At 47.8% G+C, this 22466-nt stretch overlaps 1 protein-coding gene across 3 annotated transcripts; it reads left to right on the top strand.

Annotated features, from left to right (window-relative positions):
- Positions 1–915: 915 nt before the first annotated feature.
- On the top strand, positions 916–13703 carry PERM1 (PPARGC1 and ESRR induced regulator, muscle 1). 3 transcript variants are annotated; one of them, XM_075329438.1, is made up of 4 exons: positions 919–1127; positions 10193–10591; positions 10683–10799; positions 13155–13703. In XM_075329438.1, the coding sequence occupies exons 2-4, from the start codon at positions 10201–10203 to the stop codon at positions 13256–13258; spliced, it is 612 nt and encodes a 203-aa protein (XP_075185553.1). In that variant the 5' UTR covers positions 919–1127; positions 10193–10200; the 3' UTR covers positions 13259–13703. The 3 variants fall into 3 exon arrangements, with proteins under 3 accessions (XP_075185554.1, XP_075185553.1, XP_075185552.1); XM_075329437.1 differs by having other exon boundaries at positions 10172–10591; XM_075329439.1 differs by lacking the exon at positions 10683–10799 and having other exon boundaries at positions 916–1127; positions 10172–10591.
- Positions 13704–22466: the final 8763 nt, after the last annotated feature.

The following is a 22466-nucleotide window of genomic DNA, read 5'->3' as shown; positions in this document are numbered from 1 at the left end:
ATGAAAGCCTCATTCTGGCCTTGTTCTGGCTCTGTTCTAGCTCTCATAGACACACCCCGGAGGTCACAACTCAATGCAATTCTATGAGTGCCTCATTCTCCTCCCATTCTGGTCTAGTTGTGGCTTCCTTTTGGCTCTCATAAAGATACACCGGAGGTCACAACTCAGTACAAGTCTATGAGAGCCTGGCCCCATTCTGGCTTTCATAGAGACACATTGAGAGCTTCTGACATAACTTCTGGCTTCCGAACAGTCACAAGTTACGGACACAAGATGGCGCCATGGGATAAAAGCGGTGTCAAAAAATGATGAAAACTCTGAAGGGTGAGTATAAGGCTGCTTTCACACATCCGGTTTTTCCTGTGCGCTTTGCAGAAAAACCGCAACCGGTTTTTTTTTGCATAGACTTTCATTAGTGCCGAATTGTGCCACATGAGCTTGTGTTCGGTCCGGTTTTTGCCGCATGCGGCAGATTTAGCCGATGCGGCGGCCGGATGGAGCGTTGCCTGGCACTTTTTTTGTCCGGCAAAAAAAAACCGCATTGCGCCGCATCCTGCCGATGCGGCGCGATTTGCAATGCCGGCAAACACCGCATCCGGCCGCCGCATGCGTTTTTTTCCACTGCGCATGCTCAGTAGCATGCCGCAAGCGGCAAAAACCGGACGGGCCGCATGTAAAAAACTTATGCAAAGCATGCGGTTTTGTCGCCGCATCCGTTGCATAGGTTTTAGAGCCGGATTGGCCGGCTCTGCTAAAACCGGATGTGTGAAAGCAGCCAAAGTGAGTATAAGATGGGGGGCAGGGGGCTTAAATTTAAAGCACCACTCCAGAGCTGAAAAACAAACACTGGAGTGGTGCTTTAAATGTGCAGCCCCCCCTCGTCCGCTCCGTCACATTGCTTGTAAGTTGCTGGTGCGAGCACTGTCCATGGTCACTATTTATAGATGCGCATTCACCAAGTGTTTGGGTCCCGTGCTTGCTAGCAGGGGCTGGGGCCCTATTTTCAGCACCTGCACAGACATGACTGTCACGACAGGTAACCCTCTGTGTCCAGTTGCACGTAGCCTCCTGGGCGAGTAAAGACGCTTCCAGAGGGGGCTACTTTCCTTCAAGCAGCCGACCGCAAGGTAAGGAGCTGCCGTTGCGTTATTTTCGGACTTCTGTAATATTAGAACTTGTTTTTAAGATTTGCTCATTGACCTAACGAGAGGGAAAACTTGAGAAGTAAAGGCTTTAGTCTGTCATGGTGGAGGAACATATAGGAGTAGAACCGAGACTGATGTCTTAACTTTCCTAAAACTGTTCATATTTCTTAATTTTACAAAACAGTGGAAGTTTGGGCATGAAAATAATTAGAAAATCCATCTAGATGGCAACAATCTGTAAATATCATATACCATAGGATGTGATATTTCCATTAAATGTTGGCGTCTATACCCTTAATCTACAGAGCGTATATCCCTTGTGTAGGAATGTCACCGATCTTTTAAGAAAACCCTTGAGAGACATTTCAAGGTCATTTTGCAACAACTTGAACTCTGCAACAACTTTCCATCATGGGATTTGATACAAATGGAAGGAATGCTTTTTCGGCCGAGTGCGATCTTTTTTTTTTTTTTTTACGCCGAGTACAATTTTATATATATATATATATATATATATATAAAATCATATTGATCGACAGGCACAATCTCTATTAAGGCAATCACGAGGCTGAAATTATCCCTGCCTGTCAGATACCGGAGCGTAATTGTAGCCGTCCAGATCGCAGATCCACAATGGGCTGTAATAATCTTCCTGGAAAAAGAAAAAAAAAAGAAAAGGGTTCGGATCACAGATTATTTGATAGATTGTAGCTTAAGGCTCTAACTACCTACAATACGGTATTAGGTATCTGAATTGTGCTGGGCCCTATTTAGTCTCCTTTCATAATAACCTTCTGGTGACCTTGCACTTGCCTAGACAGGAGCCGTCTTTCCCATGCCCATTGATGAGACGTGACATAATGCAGGAGAAATGACACATGAGCAAGCGGCTTTGTTACACAGGTGTTACGGCCGTGTGAGCGCTGAGATGATGCACATAGCGAGACGAGCTACATGATTACAGATATATTAAAGGGAACCTTTCAGGATAAATTACTGCTATAAATAGTGAAGTCCTGATAAAACAACTAAAATGATACAGTATAAAAAATATACTAATGACATCTGTAATATATAAGCAATGCAAAATAAATAAATGACATTTTGTAGGAATCTGATGTGTTATTGCTGAGAAATTCAGATTTGAGGTCACAAATTAACCTGGAAGTGCATTGGGGGCGTGTTGAAGCACTCAGTGTATTGACACACCCCCATGCACTTACAAGCAAATTTGCATGTGGCCTCAGCAGAGATGCCGACTTACTCACCACCCCGGCCGGGTCGCGTCCTCCCCCGCACTCCCACGACCATCTATGTGTGCTGCGGTCTCCTTCCCCTCCCGGGCCCTGTACATGCCGCATAGGGGTTTCCAGGAGTGCACCTAAGAAGTGCGCGCGCACACACCAGCCCTCCTCTGTAAGGGCGAGCGCACCATTTCCAGGAAGTGCCTCTCAGCCTACGGCTGAGGCACTGTGTATTTAAGGCATCCTCCCATTAAGGGAGGTGCCTGCGCAACGCCTCTAGTTAATTAGTCAGTCTCCTAGTTAGTTGTCAGTTGAGCACTTATCCTGTTATCCCTGTGCCCGTTACCTATACCTGTGTCTGTCTTCCCATACTTACCTATCCCTGCCGTGCCCACCATTCATGTCTGTACCCACCTTTCCAGCCTGCCTCAGTACCTGAGTTTGTCACCTGTCCTGGGGATCAGCTGCTACAGTCCCGGTCACTGCCCTGGGAGTGGTACCTGGCGTCCGCCTCACGGTGGGTGCTTAGTTAAGCCACTCCCATAAAAGGGTACACCCGGCGTTCCTCTGGCATCCAGGGGGTCCACTAATCCCACTCGCTGCCCTTACATCGCCCACGAGCATTACAGCTTCAATGCTCGATTTCTCAGCGCTTGCACAAGGATGACTACATGATAGGTGTCAATTTTGAAAGCCATTCTAAGACCTAAATAGCCATAACACTGGTCTCATTACTAAGATCACCCTGACTTGGCCATCTTTATGGCTATCCATACATGCATATATCTTCACTACATATTAAAAAAAAGCACCAAAAAAAAGAAACTAGTGGTGGTGGGCGCAAGGCCCTATTTACGGACATACAATTGTAGATAGGGATATAAAATAAAATCAGGCAGTATTCCAAAAAGTCCTAACAAATGGACCTTTATTCAGCCCGTATGATGCAGTGACGTTTCGGGTGGAATCCTTGGCTTGAGGAAGGTTGTACACAACCGAAACATCGCCACATCATATGGGCTGAATAAAGGTCCGTTTTTCAGATTTATTTTTTTTTTGAGTGTTGCCTGATTGTTTGCTATACAGCTATCTAAAATTGTATAGAGTCAAAATTACTGTTATTGTGACCAGTTAAGCAAGTTGAAGATGAAATGATCTCTAAAAGGTATAAAGTGGAAGATTACACTTTTCCTTTGTTTTTTAAGCAAAACATTTTTCTTACATGTTTAACATTTCAAAAATTACTAAAAGGAAAATGGGCAGATACAAAAGTTTGGACACCCCTGGAGATTTGTGCGCTTAGATAACTTTGACCAAGGTTTCAGATCTTAATTAGCCTGATAAGGTTATAACTTGTTCACTGTCCTTGTTAGGAAAAGCCAGGTGATGCAAATTTCCCAGCTTTATAAAAATCCAGCCTCCTCTAACCTTGTGGCAAAAACCAGCAGCCATGGGTTCTTCTATGCAGCTGCCTAGCACTCTGAAAATGGTGGAGGCCACAAAGCAGGAGAAGGCTATAAGAAGATAGTGTGACGCCCTGGACTAGCCAGGTAGTCACAGACATAACATCATACACACACCCTCCCCTGGATAGTTACAATAGTCAGACAAAAACCCTTGTTGCCTCCCTCCAGGGTCTGATGTCCACACCAGGTGGGGCGGAGCCAGGCGGTTGGCCCCACCCACAGTGGAGTTCACAGGCCTGGAAGCGGGAAAAGAGACAGATTCGTTTTGGAGGTGAAAGTGTGAGGAGTAGAAACTGCAAGTGTCTGGGTCGGAGCCCAGGCACTGACAGCAAGGTTGGCAGACGGTGGTGGCCGTCTGCAGGAGTTAGTGGACCTCTGCAGAACCGTAGGACCGGGGTCGGGCGGTGGCCCGCCGGTACCGAACCGGGGAGCGGAGTGAAGCTAAGCACACAGGCAGGGCCATCAGACCCCGACTAGGCTTGGAGCCATCGACAACGGTCAAATCCGAGTGTGACCGGAACCCCAGGGGTTTCCAAACAACAAAGACCCGACAGAAGGTAACATTCCACACCGTGAGGATATACAGCCACCACCATAGGCTAGAGATCCAAGGGCCAGCGCCTGTGGCCAAAACGGGCTCCTTCGGTACCTATACGCCGGGGAGCGGACTACCGGTGGGCAACCACAGGAGTCAGAACATTCTAACCAGGTGCAGAGAAAGACAACCACCATCACACTGTCCGGGGAGAGAGCACAAACACTGCAGCCGGCTGCGGGACCCGTCCATCCAGCCATTTGGTTTACCAGAGACTCTGTCATTGACTGCCTGAGTGAGTACACCAGTGCCATCCGGCACCGCGCCACGCTGCCCCTGCAACCCTTCACTGCAGCCATCCAGCCTCCCCGTTACACCACCGGGCCCCGGAATCACCAACCCCTACCCACGGAGGGGACAACATCCTAGCTGCTCCCTACCATCGCTCCCAGGATCCCCGTCACCAGCAGCGGTGGTGCCCATTATCACCACGACCCGTGGGTGGCGTCATGAACTATCTCCCAAAACAAACCACCCCCTTTTCACTCGTGGGCGAGGAGCGCTGCTCGAGTCCCCGGGTCCGGCCCACCGCTCGAGCCACCGAGCAGCAGCAGCAGCCGCGGAGCCGAGCGTGGCGAGCGCGTCCCCTCCGCCCGCGACAATAGCAAAGTGTTTTCACATTACCCTTACCTCAGTTTGAGACGTAATAAAGACATGGCAGCTAACAGGAACAGTGGAGGTCAAGATAAGGTCTACAAGACCAAGCAAAATGTCAGAGAGAGATGCTCATAGGATTGCTAGAGAGGCAACTCAGAACCCCTGCTTGACTGCAAACGACCATCAGGAAGATTTAGCAGACTCTGGAGATGTGGTACATTGTTCTACGGTTCAGAGACACCAGCACAAATATGGCCTTTATGGAAGACTCATTAGAAGAAAACCTCTCCTGCATCCTCACCATAAAATTCAGCCTCAGAAGTATGCAAGAGAACATTTAAACACGCATGGTGCATATTGGAAACAAGTCCTGTGGACCGGCGATGAGGTTAAAATAGATCTCTTTGCCCACAATGATCAAAGGTATGTATGGAGAAAAAAGGGCACAGAATTCCAGGAAAAGAATATCTCGCCAACCATTAAGCATGAGGGTGGATCAAGCATGTATTGGGGTTGCATTGCAGCCAAAGGCACGGAGAATGCATCACGTATAGAGGGAAGAATGGATTCATTGAAATTTCAACAAATTTTTGATGAAAACATAACCTCATCTGTAAAAAAGCTGAAGTAGAAAAGAGGAGAAAAAGAGGAGAAAAGAGGATGGCTTCTACAAATGGATAATCATCCTAAACCCAAGTCAAAATCCTAAAGGAGGTACTAACCATGCAGGGTGCCCAAACTTTTGCATTGACTCATTTTTTTTTTTTTGTTTATTTTAAAATGTAAAAGATGAAATTATATTTTTTTTGTCTAAAAAAACAAAGGAAATGTGTCATCTTTAACTTTGTGCTATTTAGAGATCATTTCATCTTCAACTTGCTTAACTGTTTACAATAACAGTAATTTTGACCACAGGTGTCCAAACGTTTGCATGCCATTGTATTTCTAGGATAGCTCATCAATATCAGATTGGTGGGGCTCCAAAACCCAGCACCTCACCAATTAGCTCCGTACACTGAGTAATGACCGTTGCTGGGGACTGCAGCTCCATGATAGAATCTGAGCCTCATCTCTTGCTCCCGGAGTCTCCAAATTGTTGTTCTTCCATTATAATGGTTTGTGTTATGTTAAAGGGAATTTGTCATATTAGACATATAGTCCTTTATGTGGGAGGCATGAAATAGAGGAACAGGAGCTGAAAAGAAGAATATATAGCTCTGTGAGAAGAAATGAAAACATTTTTTTCATTATAATTTCTGCTCTTCCTAGGTTTAGGAGTCCAGTGGGCGGTCCTAATCACTGAGTGAAAGCTATGTGCACACTAATACATAATGCTGCCAGTCACCACTTAGGAGTCCAGTAGGCGGTCCTAATCACTGTAAGACAGCTATCAGTGTGCACACTAATACAAATAATGCTGCCGGTCTCCACCTAAGAGTCCAGTGGGCGGTCCTAATCATTGAGTGACAGGTATCTCTGTTCACACTTGTACACAGAATGCTGCCAGTCACCACTTAGCAATCCAGTGGGCAGTCCTAATCACTGATTGACAGCTGTGTGCACACATACAGTTAGGTCCAGAAATATTTGGACAGTGACACAAGTTTTGTTATTTTAGCTGTTTACAAAAACATGTTCAGAAATACAATTATATATATAATATGGGCTGAAAGTGCACACTCCCAGCTGCAATATGAGAGTTTTCACATCCAAATCGGAGAAAGGGTTTAGGAATCACAGCTCTGTAATGAATAGCCTCCTCTTTTTCAAGGGACCAATAGTAATTGGACAAGGGACTCTAAGGGCTGCAATTAACTCTGAAGGCGTCTCCCTCGTTAACCTGTAATCAATGAAGTAGCTAAAAGGTCTGGGGTTGATTAGAGGTGTGTGGTTTTGCATTTGGAAGCTGTTGCTGTGACCAGACAACATGCGGTCTAAGGAACTCTCAATTGAGGTGAAGCAGAACATCCTGAGGCTGAAAAAAAAGAAAAAATCCATCAGAGAGATAGCAGACATGCTTGGAGTAGCAAAATCAACAGTCGGGTACATTCTGAGAAAAAAGGAATTGACTGGTGAGCTTGGGAACTCAAAAAGGCCTGGGCGTCCACGGATGACAACAGTGGTGGATGATCGCCGCATACTTTCTTTGGTGAAGAAGAACCCGTTCACAACATCAACTGAAGTCCAGAACACTCTCAGTGAAGTAGGTGTATCTGTCTCTAAGTCAACAGTAAAGAGAAGACTCCATGAAAGTAAATACAAAGGGTTCACATCTAGATGCAAACCATTCATCAATTCCAAAAATAGACAGGCCAGAGTTAAATTTGCTGAAAAACACCTCATGAAGCCAGCTCAGTTCTGGAAAAGTATTCTATGGACAGATGAGACAAAGATCAACCTGTACCAGAATGATGGGAAGAAAAAAGTTTGGAGAAGAAAGGGAACGGCACATGATCCAAGGCACACCACATCCTCTGTAAAACATGGTGGAGGCAACGTGATGGCATGGGCATGCATGGCTTTCAATGGCACTGGGTCACTTGTGTTTATTGATGACATAACAGCAGACAAGAGTAGCCGGATGAATTCTGAAGTGTACCGGGATATACTTTCAGCCCAGATTCAGCCAAATGCCGCAAAGTTGATCGGACGGCGCTTCATAGTACAGATGGACAATGACCCCAAGCATACAGCCAAAGCTACCCAGGAGTTCATGAGTGCAAAAAAGTGGAACATTCTGCAATGGCCAAGTCAATCACCAGATCTTAACCCAATTGAGCATGCATTTCACTTGCTCAAATCCAGACTTAAGACGGAAAGACCCACAAACAAGCAAGACCTGAAGGCTGCGGCTGTAAAGGCCTGGCAAAGCATTAAGAAGGAGGAAACCCAGCGTTTGGTGATGTCCATGGGTTCCAGACTTAAGGCAGTGATTGCCTCCAAAGGATTCGCAACAAAATATTGAAAATAAATTTTTTTTTTTTGGGTTTGGTTTATTTGTCCAATTACTTTTGACCTCCTAAAATGTGGAGTGTTTGTAAAGAAATGTGTACAATTCCTACAATTTCTATCAGATATTTTTGTTCAAACCTTCAAATTAAACGTTACAATCTGCACTTGAATTCTGTTGTAGAGGTTTCATTTCAAATCCAATGTGGTGGCATGCAGAGCCCAACTCGCGAAAATTGTGTCACTGTCCAAATATTTCTGGACCTAACTGTACATATAATGCTATCGGTCTCCACTTAGGAGTCCAGTAGGCAGTCCTAATCACTGTTTGACAGGTATCTCTGTGCACACTAATACACATAATGCTGCCGGTCTCCACCTAGGAGTCCAGTGGGCGGTCGTAATCATTGAGTGACAGGTATCTCTGTGCACACTAATACACATAATTCTGCCGGTCACCACTTAGAAGTCCAGTGGGCGGTCCAAATTACTGAGTGACAGCTGTGTGCACACATACATATAATGCTGTCAATCTCCAATTAGGAGTCCAGTGGGCGGTCCTAATCACTGATTGACAGTTATCTCCGTGCACAGTAATACACATAATGCTGCCGGTCTCCACTTAGGAGTCCAGTGGGCGGTCCTAATCACTGATTGACAGCTATCCCTGTGCACAGCATGCTGCCGGTCAGCACTTAAGAACGCCCTCTTGACTCCTAAGCTTAGAAAGAGCTGGAATTTAAATGGATAAAATACAAGAAGAGCAAATTGATTAGTAGCAAAACTAATTTACTTTGGAATTTTTTTTATACTTCTCATAAAATCATTATCGGATTTCGATAGATCGGACACCATGTTCAATGTGACAGTTGCCTTTTAAGTTGTTTGATTGAAGTTATAACCAAAACTTTTTGCTAACTTTTTTTTGCTGTGCATTTTCCCCATTTACAGCTATGGATAACTTTGAATATAGCATTCAGATTAATGACCGCGACTGGGAGGAATTTTACTCGACGGCTGAGGAATGTGGCTTAATGCCGGTGTCCCTGGCCACGGAAGAACTCTGGTTGAGTGACACCGAACAAGAAGATGCCGCCAACAAGGCCAAGTTCGTCCGCATCAGTTTATGTCCACCACCACGAGAAGAACAACCCGCTCTACAGACCTCCCAGCCGGTTGTGTCTCAGTCTGTGCAAACGGGCAACAGGTGGCTAAGCCTAAATGAAGACGTTCTATCAGGCAGCGAGGATGAAGAAGAGTTCGGATTGGTCAGCAGATTTCTTTGCCAAAAGGAGTATATGTTGCAAAAGAAGGAGTCGGAGCAGAGGATAAACATTCCACTTCCAAAGCCATTAGACCACGATGACCTACCCAACCCACTGAAGGAACACTCAAGAATGAATTTAGTAGGGGAAGGTTTGGTTGAATATATGAGGACTCTGAACATTGACAGAAATGTCCAATATGATGTACACCCCCATCAACTTTTGAGTGAAACCACACTGGTGGAATTAGGACACGTTGACACTGGACCAGAGGTGTCCACACACCCTGACGCAAAGCCAAGACCCAGCGCCAACGTAAATTATCCCAATGACTCGCCTTATTGCGCACATAAGACTGAGACTTGCTCCTCGATAAAGGGCGACCAAGAAGAAGAGAACATTCCTGGTGCAAATAGAAGTAGTAAAATGTGGCATTCGGGACATGAGGCTACTTTGTTTGGAAGCCTCAGCAGAGATAACTGTTCCAATATAGAACATGAGGTGTTTGATGGTCCACCAAGAATTCTTGAGGAACCTCCTTCCTCCAAGCATAATGGACTTGTTTACTATACCATGGAAAAAGACACCTCAGATATTAGTTGTAATGTTTCTTCTGAAGCCGATGTAAATTCCTCAGCCGTGGAGCAAAATATCCCATCGTCAAATATCGAAGAGTTACCATCCTTCATCTCCCACCCAGATAGCCTCGACATTGAAGTGAAGGCTACATCAAGTATACAATTCCCGGTCATTGACCATGCAATCCCTACTCACAGCCTAGTACCAGTCAATGCTTCCATAAATGCTTGGAGGAATCAGAGGCCACTAACGCGCCCATCCTCACCCTACTGTAGGAAGACTGTCCTGACTCTACCAGAAATGTATGACTTTTTCTTTGGTGATGTTTCAGACACCGTTTTTCTTGAGACAGAGCCAAACATGGCAAGTCAAGAAGGAATCGTGTACACTCCCGAGATGTATGAATATTTCTTTCTTGAGGCGGAGGGAGAAAATAGAGCAGAAACCAAAGGTGGCACCACCGGTGAAGCATCGAGTACAGATTTGGCTTTGGTCTCTGGCTCCTCAGTTGCTGCTACTTGGCCCGAGGCCTGTGAGTTTTTCTTTGCCGATGGGCCTCAGGATCATTACAAGGAGGGCATTTTGGTCGGTATACCATCTTCCAAAGTACAAAGTGCCGCAGACATGTTTCAGTCCTTCATTCCTCAAGGACTAAAAGGATTCTCGGTGAGGAGAGTACATCCCCGGAGAGGCCCACGTGGGAGTCTTCTTCCTCAAGACCATCATGGTGCCTCCAAAAAATCGTCATCAGGTAACAGATCGACCTCAGACTGAAACATTAACAAAGCTGTGATGAAAACCACTGCAGGGTGTGATAATGCTTTGCTTTAATGTGTTTGCAGGCTCTATTGCCCCATATTTGTCCCCCAGCAGGAGCGATGCATGCTTGGTATTCCTTGCCTTTGCATCTTGGGCTGTGAAATCTTCAGACTTGCAATCTTCAGATGGATGGAAAACAGGTGTGTGTCCAATATTCCTGCATAAGATCAGAAAATTAATGTATCGGTGTGACACACTTTACATCTGTTCACAAAAAGGGTTTTCCTGAAAACCATCAGCATTGACCGATGGCCGATATTGACCTCCAAATTTATGATAAATGCTCTGCTTTGGCTGACATCGAGAATTAACAATTATTATCACCTTTATTCATTTACAACTACAGCACTAACATCACAGGAACATAATACAGAAGGAAAATGACTATTTATATTAGATTTTGGACTCTGTATTGTGGGGGGGGGTGTCAATTTCCTTTTCCAAAGCCCCAAACATTTTGCAAAGACATAGAACTAAAATGGCAATCCTATGAATCATTTTCATACCAAGTCAGGATAAGCTTTTAATTCTTTTTTTAAAGTTACAGTTTTTCTAGCAGAACCTCTCTGGGTGCAGCTTGGGGCAGATTTTGGAGAAAATCAGTCTCCTTCCCCCTCTGGCATCTGATATAATTCTAATAACAAAAAAGAGACAGTTGCACTCTGTAGTGCTAAGATTTGTGAACAATGAATATAGGAATGTAAATATGCATTACTGCAATTAAAAACATTGAGTACTTAGAGCACAAATATGGCCAGTTTTATGTGAGCCCAACAGCCAACAGCAAGGCGACCACTTATTGTTTGGTCCCTATCAAACTAATGCCTCTCTTTGGGTTAAAAAAGAACTACAATTTATGGGTTAAGGAAGAATTAAAATAGCCTAAGGCAGAAGAACAGGAGTGCTGAATCAGAAGGCATAACCCTGTAATCTAAGAAAAAGACTGATGGCACTTCCTAACAGTCTAGTGTGAACGGGGGCAAACTGAACATGAACCAGTAACAAAAAGGAGACAGTTGCACTCTGTAGTGCTACGATATATGGAACAATGAATATGGGAATATAGACATGCATTACTGCTATGAAAAACATAAACCCAAAGAGAGGCATTAGTTTGATAGGGACTCAACAATAAGAGGTTGCCTTGCCATTGGCTGTTGGGCTCACATAAAACTGGCCATTTTTGTGTGCTAAGTATCTCAATTTTTACCTGTTTTTCATATCAGTAATGCATGTCTATATTGCTATATTCATGGTTTACAAATCTTAGCACTACAGAGTGCAACTGTCTCCTTTTTGTTACTATGTTTCATGTTCAGTTTGGACCTGTTCACATTAGAAAGGTAGGATGGGCCATCAATCTTTTTCTTAGATTACAGGGTCATGCCTCCTGATTGAGCACTCCTGCTCTTCAGCCTTAAGCGATTTTAATTCTTCCTTAGCAGGTTCCGGTCCTCCCATAAATTGTAGTTTTTTTTAACCCAAAGAGGAATTAGTTTGATAGGGACTCAACAAGACATTGCCGTAGCGTTGGCTGTTGGGCTTACATAAAACTGGCCATTTTTGTGCGCTAAATCCTCAATGTTTTTCATTGCAGTAATACATATTTATATTTCTATATACATTGTTTAAAAATCTTAGCACTACAGAGTGCAACTGTCTCTTTTTTGGTATTAGGATATCAGCTGCCAGAGGGGGAAGGAGACTGATTTTTATTTTTCTTAGAGATCATAATCCAGTCTTACTTGCCCTGCAGGACAGGTCTACTTAGCAATACTGTCATACTTCTGCAGAGGCTTTGCTCCTTCTCTGAAGAGCAAAGTACTTTTTAGTGACCATGCATGCTCTCAGCTTATGGTCATACTGCAGAACACAATTGTATTATGTATATGTTATAAATCAAAACTTATTTGCTTTTTTAAACAGTATATAAATAGCAACCATTATTAATTTTGTTACAATGATTATGATGGATGGGAGCGGAGTAACTTCTTTTAAATGATAATATACGGTCTGCCTGCTGCCACCACTAGGGGGAGCTTAGACAATTTCTGCATACAGATTTTTTTATGGAGCTTAACACTAGAAGTCACAGAAATTTTGAGCTCTCTGGGTTCCAGAGGTAGAAATGTTAAATGACCCCTCTCTGGGACTTCTAGTGTTAAAGGGGTTCTACAGTCAAGAAAACGTTTCAATATCTTATAGATAGTTGGGGGTCTGAATACGGGGACCCTCACAGATTGGCAGAACAGGACAATTTTATCCCCTTTAGAACCGAGTGCACATACCCAACCGTTGCGTCATTCATTGTCTATGGGGTTGCTGGAAAAAGCCAAGCGCAATGGTTGACAGTCCCATAGAAAGTGGCAGTTGGGCATATGCACAGCTCATTGTCACCTTACCTATGGATAGCGGACCCCTTATCTTCATGAGACATCCCCTTAAATGATCACTTGTTTACAGTAAACTCCTAACTTTCCATTTTGAATCTCTAGCTCTACTGGCGAATATCGGTGCCGTCTCCGCCATTCAATATTTACGAAGACGAAGCAGAAGAACCTGGCAAGAACCTTCACCATCAACTGGAGACGAAACCTAAAACGTCCCCACAAGATGATCAACAGTGCCAATGGAAAGTCTGGAGGTTGCACGATGGCGATTTCTGACTGTCGCTCTCAGATGTGGAAAGTTAAGTCAATTAGACACTCGCTGCTACTGTAATGAATGTATCCGAGATGAGAAGAATTAATGTCACAGCATCTGAAGAAAAGCATGAAAGGCGATGAGGAGGAGGACACGTTCCGAAGGTCGGCAGGAACTGCCAGGTATGTTGGCGGGAAACAGTACATGGAACCATGGACTGCGGAGGTAGCGAGACTTGTTGCGTTCTTGATACTTTCAGCATCTTATAGACTAAATCTGAGACTTCTAGAATCCAACGACTGATCCTTAAAGTCAAAGATCAGTGGAAACAAGTGAGTTCTGTGTTGCGTTTCTTCTGCCTCCAGTGTTGCTGTGACACATAATAAATTCTATCTACTCTCCGCCCGGACGTTATTATGTATATTGACTACATGTATCCACTTAAGGGTACTTTACACGCTGCAATATCGGTATCGATATCACTAGCGTGTGTACCCGCCCTCGTCGGTTGTGCGACAAGGGCAAGTCGCTGACCGTGCCCCGCACCACCTCACTTACACCCGTCACACAGACTTACCTGCTCTGCGACGTCGCTCAGGCCGGCGAAGCGCCTCTTTTCTAAGGGGGCGGTTCGTGCAGCGTCACACGGCAGCCGTCCAATAGAAGCAGAGGGGCGGAGATGAGCGGGACGTAACATCCCACCCACCTCCTTCCTTCCACATTGCCAGTGGACACCGGAAAGGAGATGTTCCTCGCTCCTGTGGTGTCACACACAGCAATGTGTGCTGCCGCAGGAACGACAAACAACATCACTAATAAGCAATTAACGATATTTTGATTCAGGACGACCTCTCCGTGGCAAACGATTTTGACCACTTTTGCGATCGACTAAGGTCGCTCATACGTGTCACACGCTACAATGTAGTTAACGTCGCCGGATGTGCGTCACAAACACCGTGACCCCGACGAGAATACATTAACGATATCGTAGCGTGTAAAGCCCCCTTAGCTTCTCCACCTTCCCCTCTCTTTTAATTCATCACTTTACTTAATTTGCAAAGTCAAGGTTCCGCATTCCCTCCAACTACTTTTGAAACTGCCCCATTTATCATGGAATCTACTTCTTGATTAGAACATTCCTCTTCATCTGAATTTCTGCCAGCATTATAGGAGCTGGGACATCCTGCTGCTGCTGCATGCATTAATTGTCTGTCCTAAACTGAAAACGAAAAATAAAGTGCAATGTCATGGATGCAGTCCAAATGATACCGCAGATCGAGGGATGTCGTCACCAGTGCAGGTTTGGTGGACCAGAGAAACCCCCTCAAAAAAAAGGAGCCTCTTAGGTCCACACTGGACTGTATCCATGAGATTGCATTGAACACCACCATCCAGGCATTGAAAAATCTTTTCAATCCAGGACTTTTTTTTTTGAACAAAGAGTCATCTCATATACTCACCATATCCACGGGATCGTCATCACTGATTGTTTCATAGTATTAAAAATGAAATAACTGACAGCATTGCCTAACAGACATGTGTGAACAGGTGCATACTGGATATGAAACACTAACAAATATACCGTTTCACTCTGAGTTACAAAGGCATGCAAACATTGAATACAGGATTTGGACAAGCATTACCGCTAAGGAAATCAATTTAAAAATTGAGACAATTAGGCCAGTTTTATGTGAGCCAGCGTCAAGACGTATCTTTTTGCACCCTCATCAGCGCGGAGGGCAGGGAATAAGTATACTCACCGGCCACCGTTCCCTGCAGCATCGTGAGGACCTCCTGTCTGCCGGCTCACTGATGTGTGTGGAGAGCGGTGTACACAGCGATGACTTCATCCCTGTGCGCACGACTCCACACAGGTCAGCGGCGCTGCTACTGACACAGACAGGAAGACGAGCGATGCTGCTGGAGTGAGGAAAGAAGAGTATAAATGTTAATGGTTTTTATGTGTACCACAGGATGCGGGCCATATACCAGGATTGGGGACATATATACAAGGATGGGGATCATATACAAGGCAGGAGGATCATTACTAGGATGGGGTACCTTTGTAGAGAATTTCGGGACATTACCCCCATAACAGTGTCAGCAGCAGATCCTCGCCCCATAACAGTGTCATGACCACATTTTTTTCTTAAAATTTTATTTTCCTCCTCTAAAACCAGGGTGCGTCTTATGGTCTGAAAAACACAGTAATTACATCTAGTAGTGTGTATGCAGTATATACACTGTATATCAGGGTGTATGTAGGCAGTATAGAACTGGGCATTTAATAGCTTGTAGTGTGTATATGAAAAAAAAGTAAAATAGTTTGTACAATATACAGCGTATTTCTCTGTAGGGGTATATGAGTGCATGTGGAAAAGTTGAGTGTGTGTTTCTCTATGTATGCGTGTGCGTTTCTCTATGTAAGCGTGTGCGTTTCTCTATGTAAGCGTGTGCGTTTCTCTATGTAAGCGTGTGCGTTTATGTATGCGTGTGCGTTTCTCTATGTATGCGTGTGCGTGTTTCTGTATGCGTGCGTGTTTCTGTATGTGTGAGTGCGCATTTCTGTATGTGAGAGTGTGCGTTTCTGTATTTATGTGTGCGTGCGTGTTTCTGTATGTGAGTGCGCATTTCTGTATGTGTGAGTGCGCATTTCTGTATGTGTGAGTGTGCATTTCTGTATGTGTGAGTGTGCATTTCTGTATGTGTGCGTTTCTGTATTTCTGTATGTGTGCGTGCGTGTTTCTGTATGTGTGCGTGCGTGTTTCTGTATGTGAGTGCGTGTTTCTGTATGTGTGCGTGCGTGTTTCTGTATGCGTGCGTGTTTCTGTATGTGCGCGTGCGTGTTTCTGTATGTGCGCGTGCGTGTTTCTGTATGTGCGCGTGCGTGTTTCTGTATGTGCGCGTTTCTGTAGGTGTGCGTGTGTTTCTGTAGGTGTGCGTGTGTTTCTGTAGGTGTGCGTGTGTTTCTGTAGGTGTGCGTGTGTTTCTGTAGGTGTGCGTGTGTTTCTGTAGGTGTGCGTGCGTGTTTCTGTATGTGCGTGTTTCTGTAGGTGCGCGTGTGTTTCTGTAGGTGCGCGTGTGTTTCTGTAGGTGCGCGTGTGTTTCTGTAGGTGCGCGTGTGTTTCTGTAGGTGCGCGTGTGTTTCTGTAGGTGCGCGTGTGTTTCTGTAGGTGTGCGTGTGTCGCGGGCGGGGAGGAGGGTGTCGGCACACTACGCTCACCCCTTCTGCTCGGGTCCGGCAGCTGCTCAGTGGTGGCTCGAGCTGTGGGCCGGATCCCGGGGTTCCTCGAGCGACACTCCTCGCCCGTGAGTGAAAGGGGGGTTTGTTGGGTGCGGGGATTGTTATAGTTCGTGACGCCACCCACGGTTGTGGTGATTGCACCACCGCTGCTCTGGGTGGGGATCCCGGGGATGGTGATGGGGAGCAGCCAGGTGTTGTGTTGCCCCTCCGTGGGTAGGGGTTGGTGATCCCGGGGCCCGGTGATGGGTGGTGAGGTGCGGGGCCTAGTGGGCGCAGGGACGCGGGGGCAGCGCTGTGCCTTGCGGCACTGTGGTACTCACTCAGCCTGAGACATGGACACAGTTCGTACGGTAAACCAAACGGCTGGTAGGACGGTCCCACAGACGGCTGCACCTGCACTCCCGGTAGGTGACGGTGATGTCCCTCTTCCTTGCACCTAAGTTTGACTGATGGTAGCGGTGGATTCCCTCCGGTTACCCGCTCCCCGACTGCAATCTGGGCCGGAGGAGCTCTACACTTTGCCCGCAGGCGCTGGCCCTGAGAAACTGGTGCCTTGGCGGTGGCGATGTCTCTCTGCTTCAGGTTGAGCTGTTGCCTTCAATCGGGACTTGGTTGCTGGGGGATCTACGTCCCCTTCACTGACGGATTCGGCAAATTTGGCGACTCCTAGCCTTGCCGGGGTCCGAGAGGCCCCTGCCCTGGTGCTGACTGTCCTTCGGAACACTGCTCCAGACCACCGGGCACACAGCCAACGGGGTCCTTCCAGGAACTTCCAAACGGTCCCACTCCAGACGGTCACCGCCGTCGCTGACCTTGCTGTCCTGGCCCTACACAAAGCTGGACCCTTCAGGCTTTGCACACTCTCTGCTCTGTCACCACTTCTTGCTTTCCTCCTTTTCCACTTTCACTTTTCTTACTGTCACTTGCTGTTTACTTTAGCCCAGCCTGGGCTACTCCTTCCACTTCCTCCTCCCTGACTGTTCACTCGTTCATGTCCCTCACTGGACTGCCTGGTCCTTCCCGCCTCCAGAACTGTGATCTCCTTGGTGGGCGGAGCCAACCGCCTGGCCCACCCCCTGGTGTGAATCATCAGCCTCTGGAGGAAGGCAACAAGGATTTTTGGTTAGCTGTGATGTGCCTACCTGGAGTGTGGGGTGTGGTGATGTTGTGACCCGTGTCCCCTGGCTTGCCCAGGGCGACACATTCCCCCTTAGCAAAATGCAGACCGTCCGCGGGCTGCCGTCCTACACCGGCTTTATTTTTCTGTAAAAGGGGATAACAGGGTTAACAAACCATAAATAACATTTTTAATAACTTCTTCCCAAGACGGGAGGCACATCTACTTTTAACGTTGCAACGGTTTACGGTTACGGTTTCCGCTCTCTCCCACCCAAGTAACCTGGCCCTGATGCTGCCCCTAAAACCCAGGCAGCACCCCTTGACCCACAGTCCAGCACACGGTACCCGAGCGGGATCTGTCCTTCCCTCCAGAGGGTAGCCACCGGTTCCTTTGGTGGCTGGGCCCTGGCCTGCTCTGCTGAGGGCCCTCCCTCCAACCTGCCTCTCCGGAGACGGCATTGCGGAAACGGTAACGGTAACCAACATATTTACAAGCCACTAACGTCTGTTGTTGCCCTGCAAGTTCACGGGCTTGTCCATGGATAGTTCCCATGCATTTTTAAACGGTCCCTACGGGGACAACGGTGCCGGCTCCGGCCAGTTCAATCACAACAGACAATCTGGTGAAAACTCGGTAATTATCATTTTCATTTTTCAAACTTTCAACAAACAAACAACTCAGTGGTGGTCCCAACGGGGACAGTGCAACGGCACTCCGCTGCCTTTTGCGGCTTAACAGTCCATTCTCACTCGTGGGGCTCTAGTGCCACCTTCACACGGCGCACCGCTCTGGACCCCAATGGTAGCTCGCTGCAGGCGATCTTCTTCCATATTCATGCGGGCATGCACATCCGCTCTACACCCCTCTCGGGCATCGATCTCCCTGCGCAGCTGCTGTTGCCGCCGCTCCCAGCCGGGAGTACTTTCTGTTTGCTCCGGTTCAGCGTGTGCGGGGGACGGACCCAGCCAGAGTCCCTCCGTGTCGGCTACGACCGGCACCTTCAGTAATGAGGGACCCCGCTGTGACATGGCCTCCTCTGCCTCCTGGCAGCTGCATCCCCGCCGTGTCTCCGGTGCATCTTTGCTGACGGGCTCAGCCTTTGGCTTCTTCCATAGAAGCGGTTCAGGGTGGTCATGAGCTTCTGCTGCAGGTCGGTCCGCCGGGGCGGATTGGCAGGGTACCGCTACCGGTGGTGGTGGTAGCGGGCCTAGTGGCGGGGCAGCAGCAGCTAACGCGGGTAGCGGGAGAGGCAGCAGGGTGAACGGGTGTAGGCCGGGCCCCTAAGCCGCAGCGGCCGATCCCTCGGGAATACAGGGACGTGGGTCTCTTACCCGTTCCTCCAAATCTTCCTCCACCTCGCATCTCCGCATAGCAGCCACCGCTTCCACCATGTCGGCCTCCCACTCCTCCAGGAGGAGCTGCATGCGGACCTGCAGACGGCTGCTTAGCTGGGCGGTCCGGACTTCCACCCACGCCGCCATGCCGGGCGCGGGGACCACGGTGTTGTTGGTCGGACTCAGCATCTTTAGCAGCGGCCTCTTCCAGGAACTAGTCAATGGCCGCAGGGTCCTGGCGTCCCTGCTTCTATAGCTGCTCTCACATGCAGCCAGCCGCCATTTCGTCCCCCTTAGCTCTTTCCGGCCCCTCCTCTCTCGGGGCGGGGTTTTGGCCTTCGCGCCTCTACTGCTCGAGAAGACGCTCGAGCGGGAACTCTTCGCGCCAAAGATGGCGGCTTCTGAAATTTTTCTGCCGGATACCTCCGGCGGTAACAAGGCGCACCTCTACCAGACGGCAGAGCGGTAAGATCCTGTTCGTGACGCCAAGTTGTCGCGGGCGGGGAGGAGGGTGTCGGCACACTACGCTCACCCCTTCTGCTCGGGTCCGGCAGCTGCTCAGTGGTGGCTCGAGCTGTGGGCCGGATCCCGGGGTTCCTCGAGCGACACTCCTCGCCCGTGAGTGAAAGGGGGGTTTGTTGGGTGCGGGGATTGTTATAGTTCGTGACGCCACCCACGGTTGTGGTGATTGCACCACTGCTGCTCTAGGTGGGGATCCCGGGGATGGTGATGGGGAGCAGCCAGGTGTTGTGTTGCCCCTCCGTGGGTAGGGGTTGGTGATCCCGGGGCCCGGTGATGGGTGGTGAGGTGCGGGGCCTAGTGGGCGCAGGGACGCGGGGGCAGCGCTGTGCCTTGCAGCACTGTGGTACTCACTCAGCCTGAGACATGGACACAGTTTGTACGGTAAACCAAACGGCTGGTAGGACGGTCCCACAGACGGCTGCACCTGCACTCCCGGTAGGTGACGGTGATGTCCCTCTTCCTTGCACCTAAGTTTGACTGATGGTAGCGGTGGATTCCCTCCGGTTACCCGCTCCCCGACTGCAATCTGGGCCGGAGGAGCTCTACACTTTGCCCGCAGGCGCTGGCCCTGAGAAACTGGTGCCTTGGCGGTGGCGATGTCTCTCTGCTTCAGGTTGAGCTGTTGCCTTCAATCGGGACTTGGTTGCTGGGGGATCTACGTCCCCTTCACTGACGGATTCGGCAAATTTGGCGACTCCTAGCCTTGCCGGGGTCCGAGAGGCCCCTGCCCTGGTGCTGACTGTCCTTTGGAACACTGCTCCAGACCACCGGGCACACAGCCAACGGGGTCCTTCCAGGAACTTCCAAACGGTCCCACTCCAGACGGTCACCGCCGTCGCTGACCTTGCTGTTCTGGCCCTACACAAAGCTGGACCCTTCAGGCTTTGCACACTCTCTGCTCTGTCACCACTTCTTGCTTTCCTCCTTTTCCACTTTCACTTTTCTTACTGTCACTTGCTGTTTACTTTAGCCCAGCCTGGGCTACTCCTTCCACTTCCTCCTCCCTGACTGTTCACTCGTTCATGTCCCTCACTGGACTGCCTGGTCCTTCCCGCCTCCAGAACTGTGATCTCCTTGGTGGGCGGAGCCAACCGCCTGGCCCACCCCCTGGTGTGAATCATCAGCCTCTGGAGGAAGGCAACAAGGATTTTTGGTTAGCTGTGATGTGCCTACCTGGAGTGTGGGGTGTGGTGATGTTGTGACCCGTGTCCCCTGGCTTGCCCAGGGCGACACACGTGTGTTTCTGTAGGTGTGCGTGTGTTTCTGTAGGTGCGCGTGTGTATTTCTGTATGTGTTTCTGTATGTGTGAGTGTGTTTCTGTATGTATGCATGTGTATATATATGTATGAATATATGTGTATATATACCGTATGTATATGTGTATGTATGTGTGTCACATACTCTGTGCGTATACAAATGCTCCGAGTGTCAGTGTACTGTGGGGGGCCCAGGTCCGAATTTTGCACAGAGGCCCATTGAACTCTAGTTAGGCCACCGCATACAGCAGGTCGGCCCATTATCCGTTCTCTAAGCATACCTCAGCAGCTCTGTATAGATGCATTCTTTGGATCGATCGCTGCATATTCAGAATATTATACATAAACTGGGGCTGCAGACTATATAATCTGTGAAATAAATGAAGAACCTGCTGCACAGTTGTATAGACTTGTCAGGGCTGCAGAAGCGGAGGTCCTTGATTTGTTAGGGGGGGGTTTCAGCTCATTTGTATGTCGGAGACACTGGGGGAATCATTCGGCAGGCTTGGCTGTCCTCCGCTTGTGACCTTCAGTCACGGCTCTTCCATCCCACATGACCGGAGCAGAGCGCGTCTTCCTGGGAATAACATGTGGGTGACACTCTACACCGCCGCTCTCCGCCGCGCCGTTTTCTTCCCACAGCACGCTTGACATTTGGCAGCTCTGTGAAAAAGTCAGACAGGTGTATCTGAGGAATAGCGGCTGCCTGTGACAGCGGCGCGCATCAGCTTTGTTGTGACTGCCGCTATCCCACCGGCACTAACCTTACCAAACACCAATGTCATTATCCTCCATAGTCCCCCGGCCTCGTCATGTCACAGTCAGACATCTCTGCCTCCGGGGCAGCGGCACCTCCGAGAGACATTATTACAGAAAGGCCGAGGTACAGCTTCACCTGCGTGTCTGTCAGGCGGAGGTCAGATTAAATATCAGCCAGAAGGACCTTTTTTTTTTCCAAGAATATAATTGTGATTCATATCCATTGCAAACTTTGCAGGTCCAATCCCCAAAAGATCCATTTTTAATGACTATTGGTGAATGAAAAAGAATTAAAAAGATGTATTATTAATCTCCATAATAATAATAATAATAATAAAAAATAATAATTAGAAAATTCCTCCAATTAGAAATGTAGTATAGTTCTCCTGATATAGCTATACATTTACCTCATGTGCAGAGCATTGCGGCATAGTTAAGTGCTCTTATTCATAACCATGGATGTCTAAACTGCAATGCCCTGCACATGAAGCAAGAGGCATAAGTAATCAGAACTATATTACATTTCTGTCACTTGCCTCATGTGCAGGGCATTGCAGCTTAGGTATCCATGGTTATGACTACGCATATAGTGACCGTTAGATATCCATGGTTACGACCAAGAGCAGCTAACGGTCACTATATGCGTGGTCTTAACCATGGATACCTAAGCTGCAATGCATAGGAGGTAAGTGACAGAAATGTAGTATAGTTCTCCTGATCAGCTATGTCACTTGCCTCATGTGCAGGGCATGGCAGCTTAGGTATCCACAGTTACGACCACGCATAGTAACAGTTAGGGCTGTTTCACACATCCGGCTTTTTGCCGAATTGGCGGATCCGGCACACTCCAGCACAGTGTGATACCGTACAATGGTAGAGCGCCGACTTCCGGGTCACATGCTCCGGTCACATGACCGCATGTGACCGGA

This window comes from Anomaloglossus baeobatrachus, chromosome 11 (genome assembly GCF_048569485.1).
Source record: "Anomaloglossus baeobatrachus isolate aAnoBae1 chromosome 11, aAnoBae1.hap1, whole genome shotgun sequence".
Taxonomy (NCBI): domain Eukaryota; kingdom Metazoa; phylum Chordata; class Amphibia; order Anura; family Aromobatidae; genus Anomaloglossus; species Anomaloglossus baeobatrachus.
This window is presented reverse-complemented; position numbering and strand designations above follow the sequence as displayed.

Bases quoted from the DNA above. Each gene is read 5' to 3' on its own strand.
- PERM1 (XM_075329438.1), top strand. From the start codon at position 10,201: ATGGCAAGTCAAGAAGGAATCGTGTACACTCCCGAGATGTATGAATAT. The intron at 10,592-10,682 runs GTAACAGATCGA...ATGTGTTTGCAG, and splicing joins CTCCAAAAAATCGTCATCAG to GCTCTATTGCCCCATATTTG. The intron at 10,800-13,154 runs GTGTGTGTCCAA...TTGAATCTCTAG, and splicing joins TTCAGATGGATGGAAAACAG to CTCTACTGGCGAATATCGGT.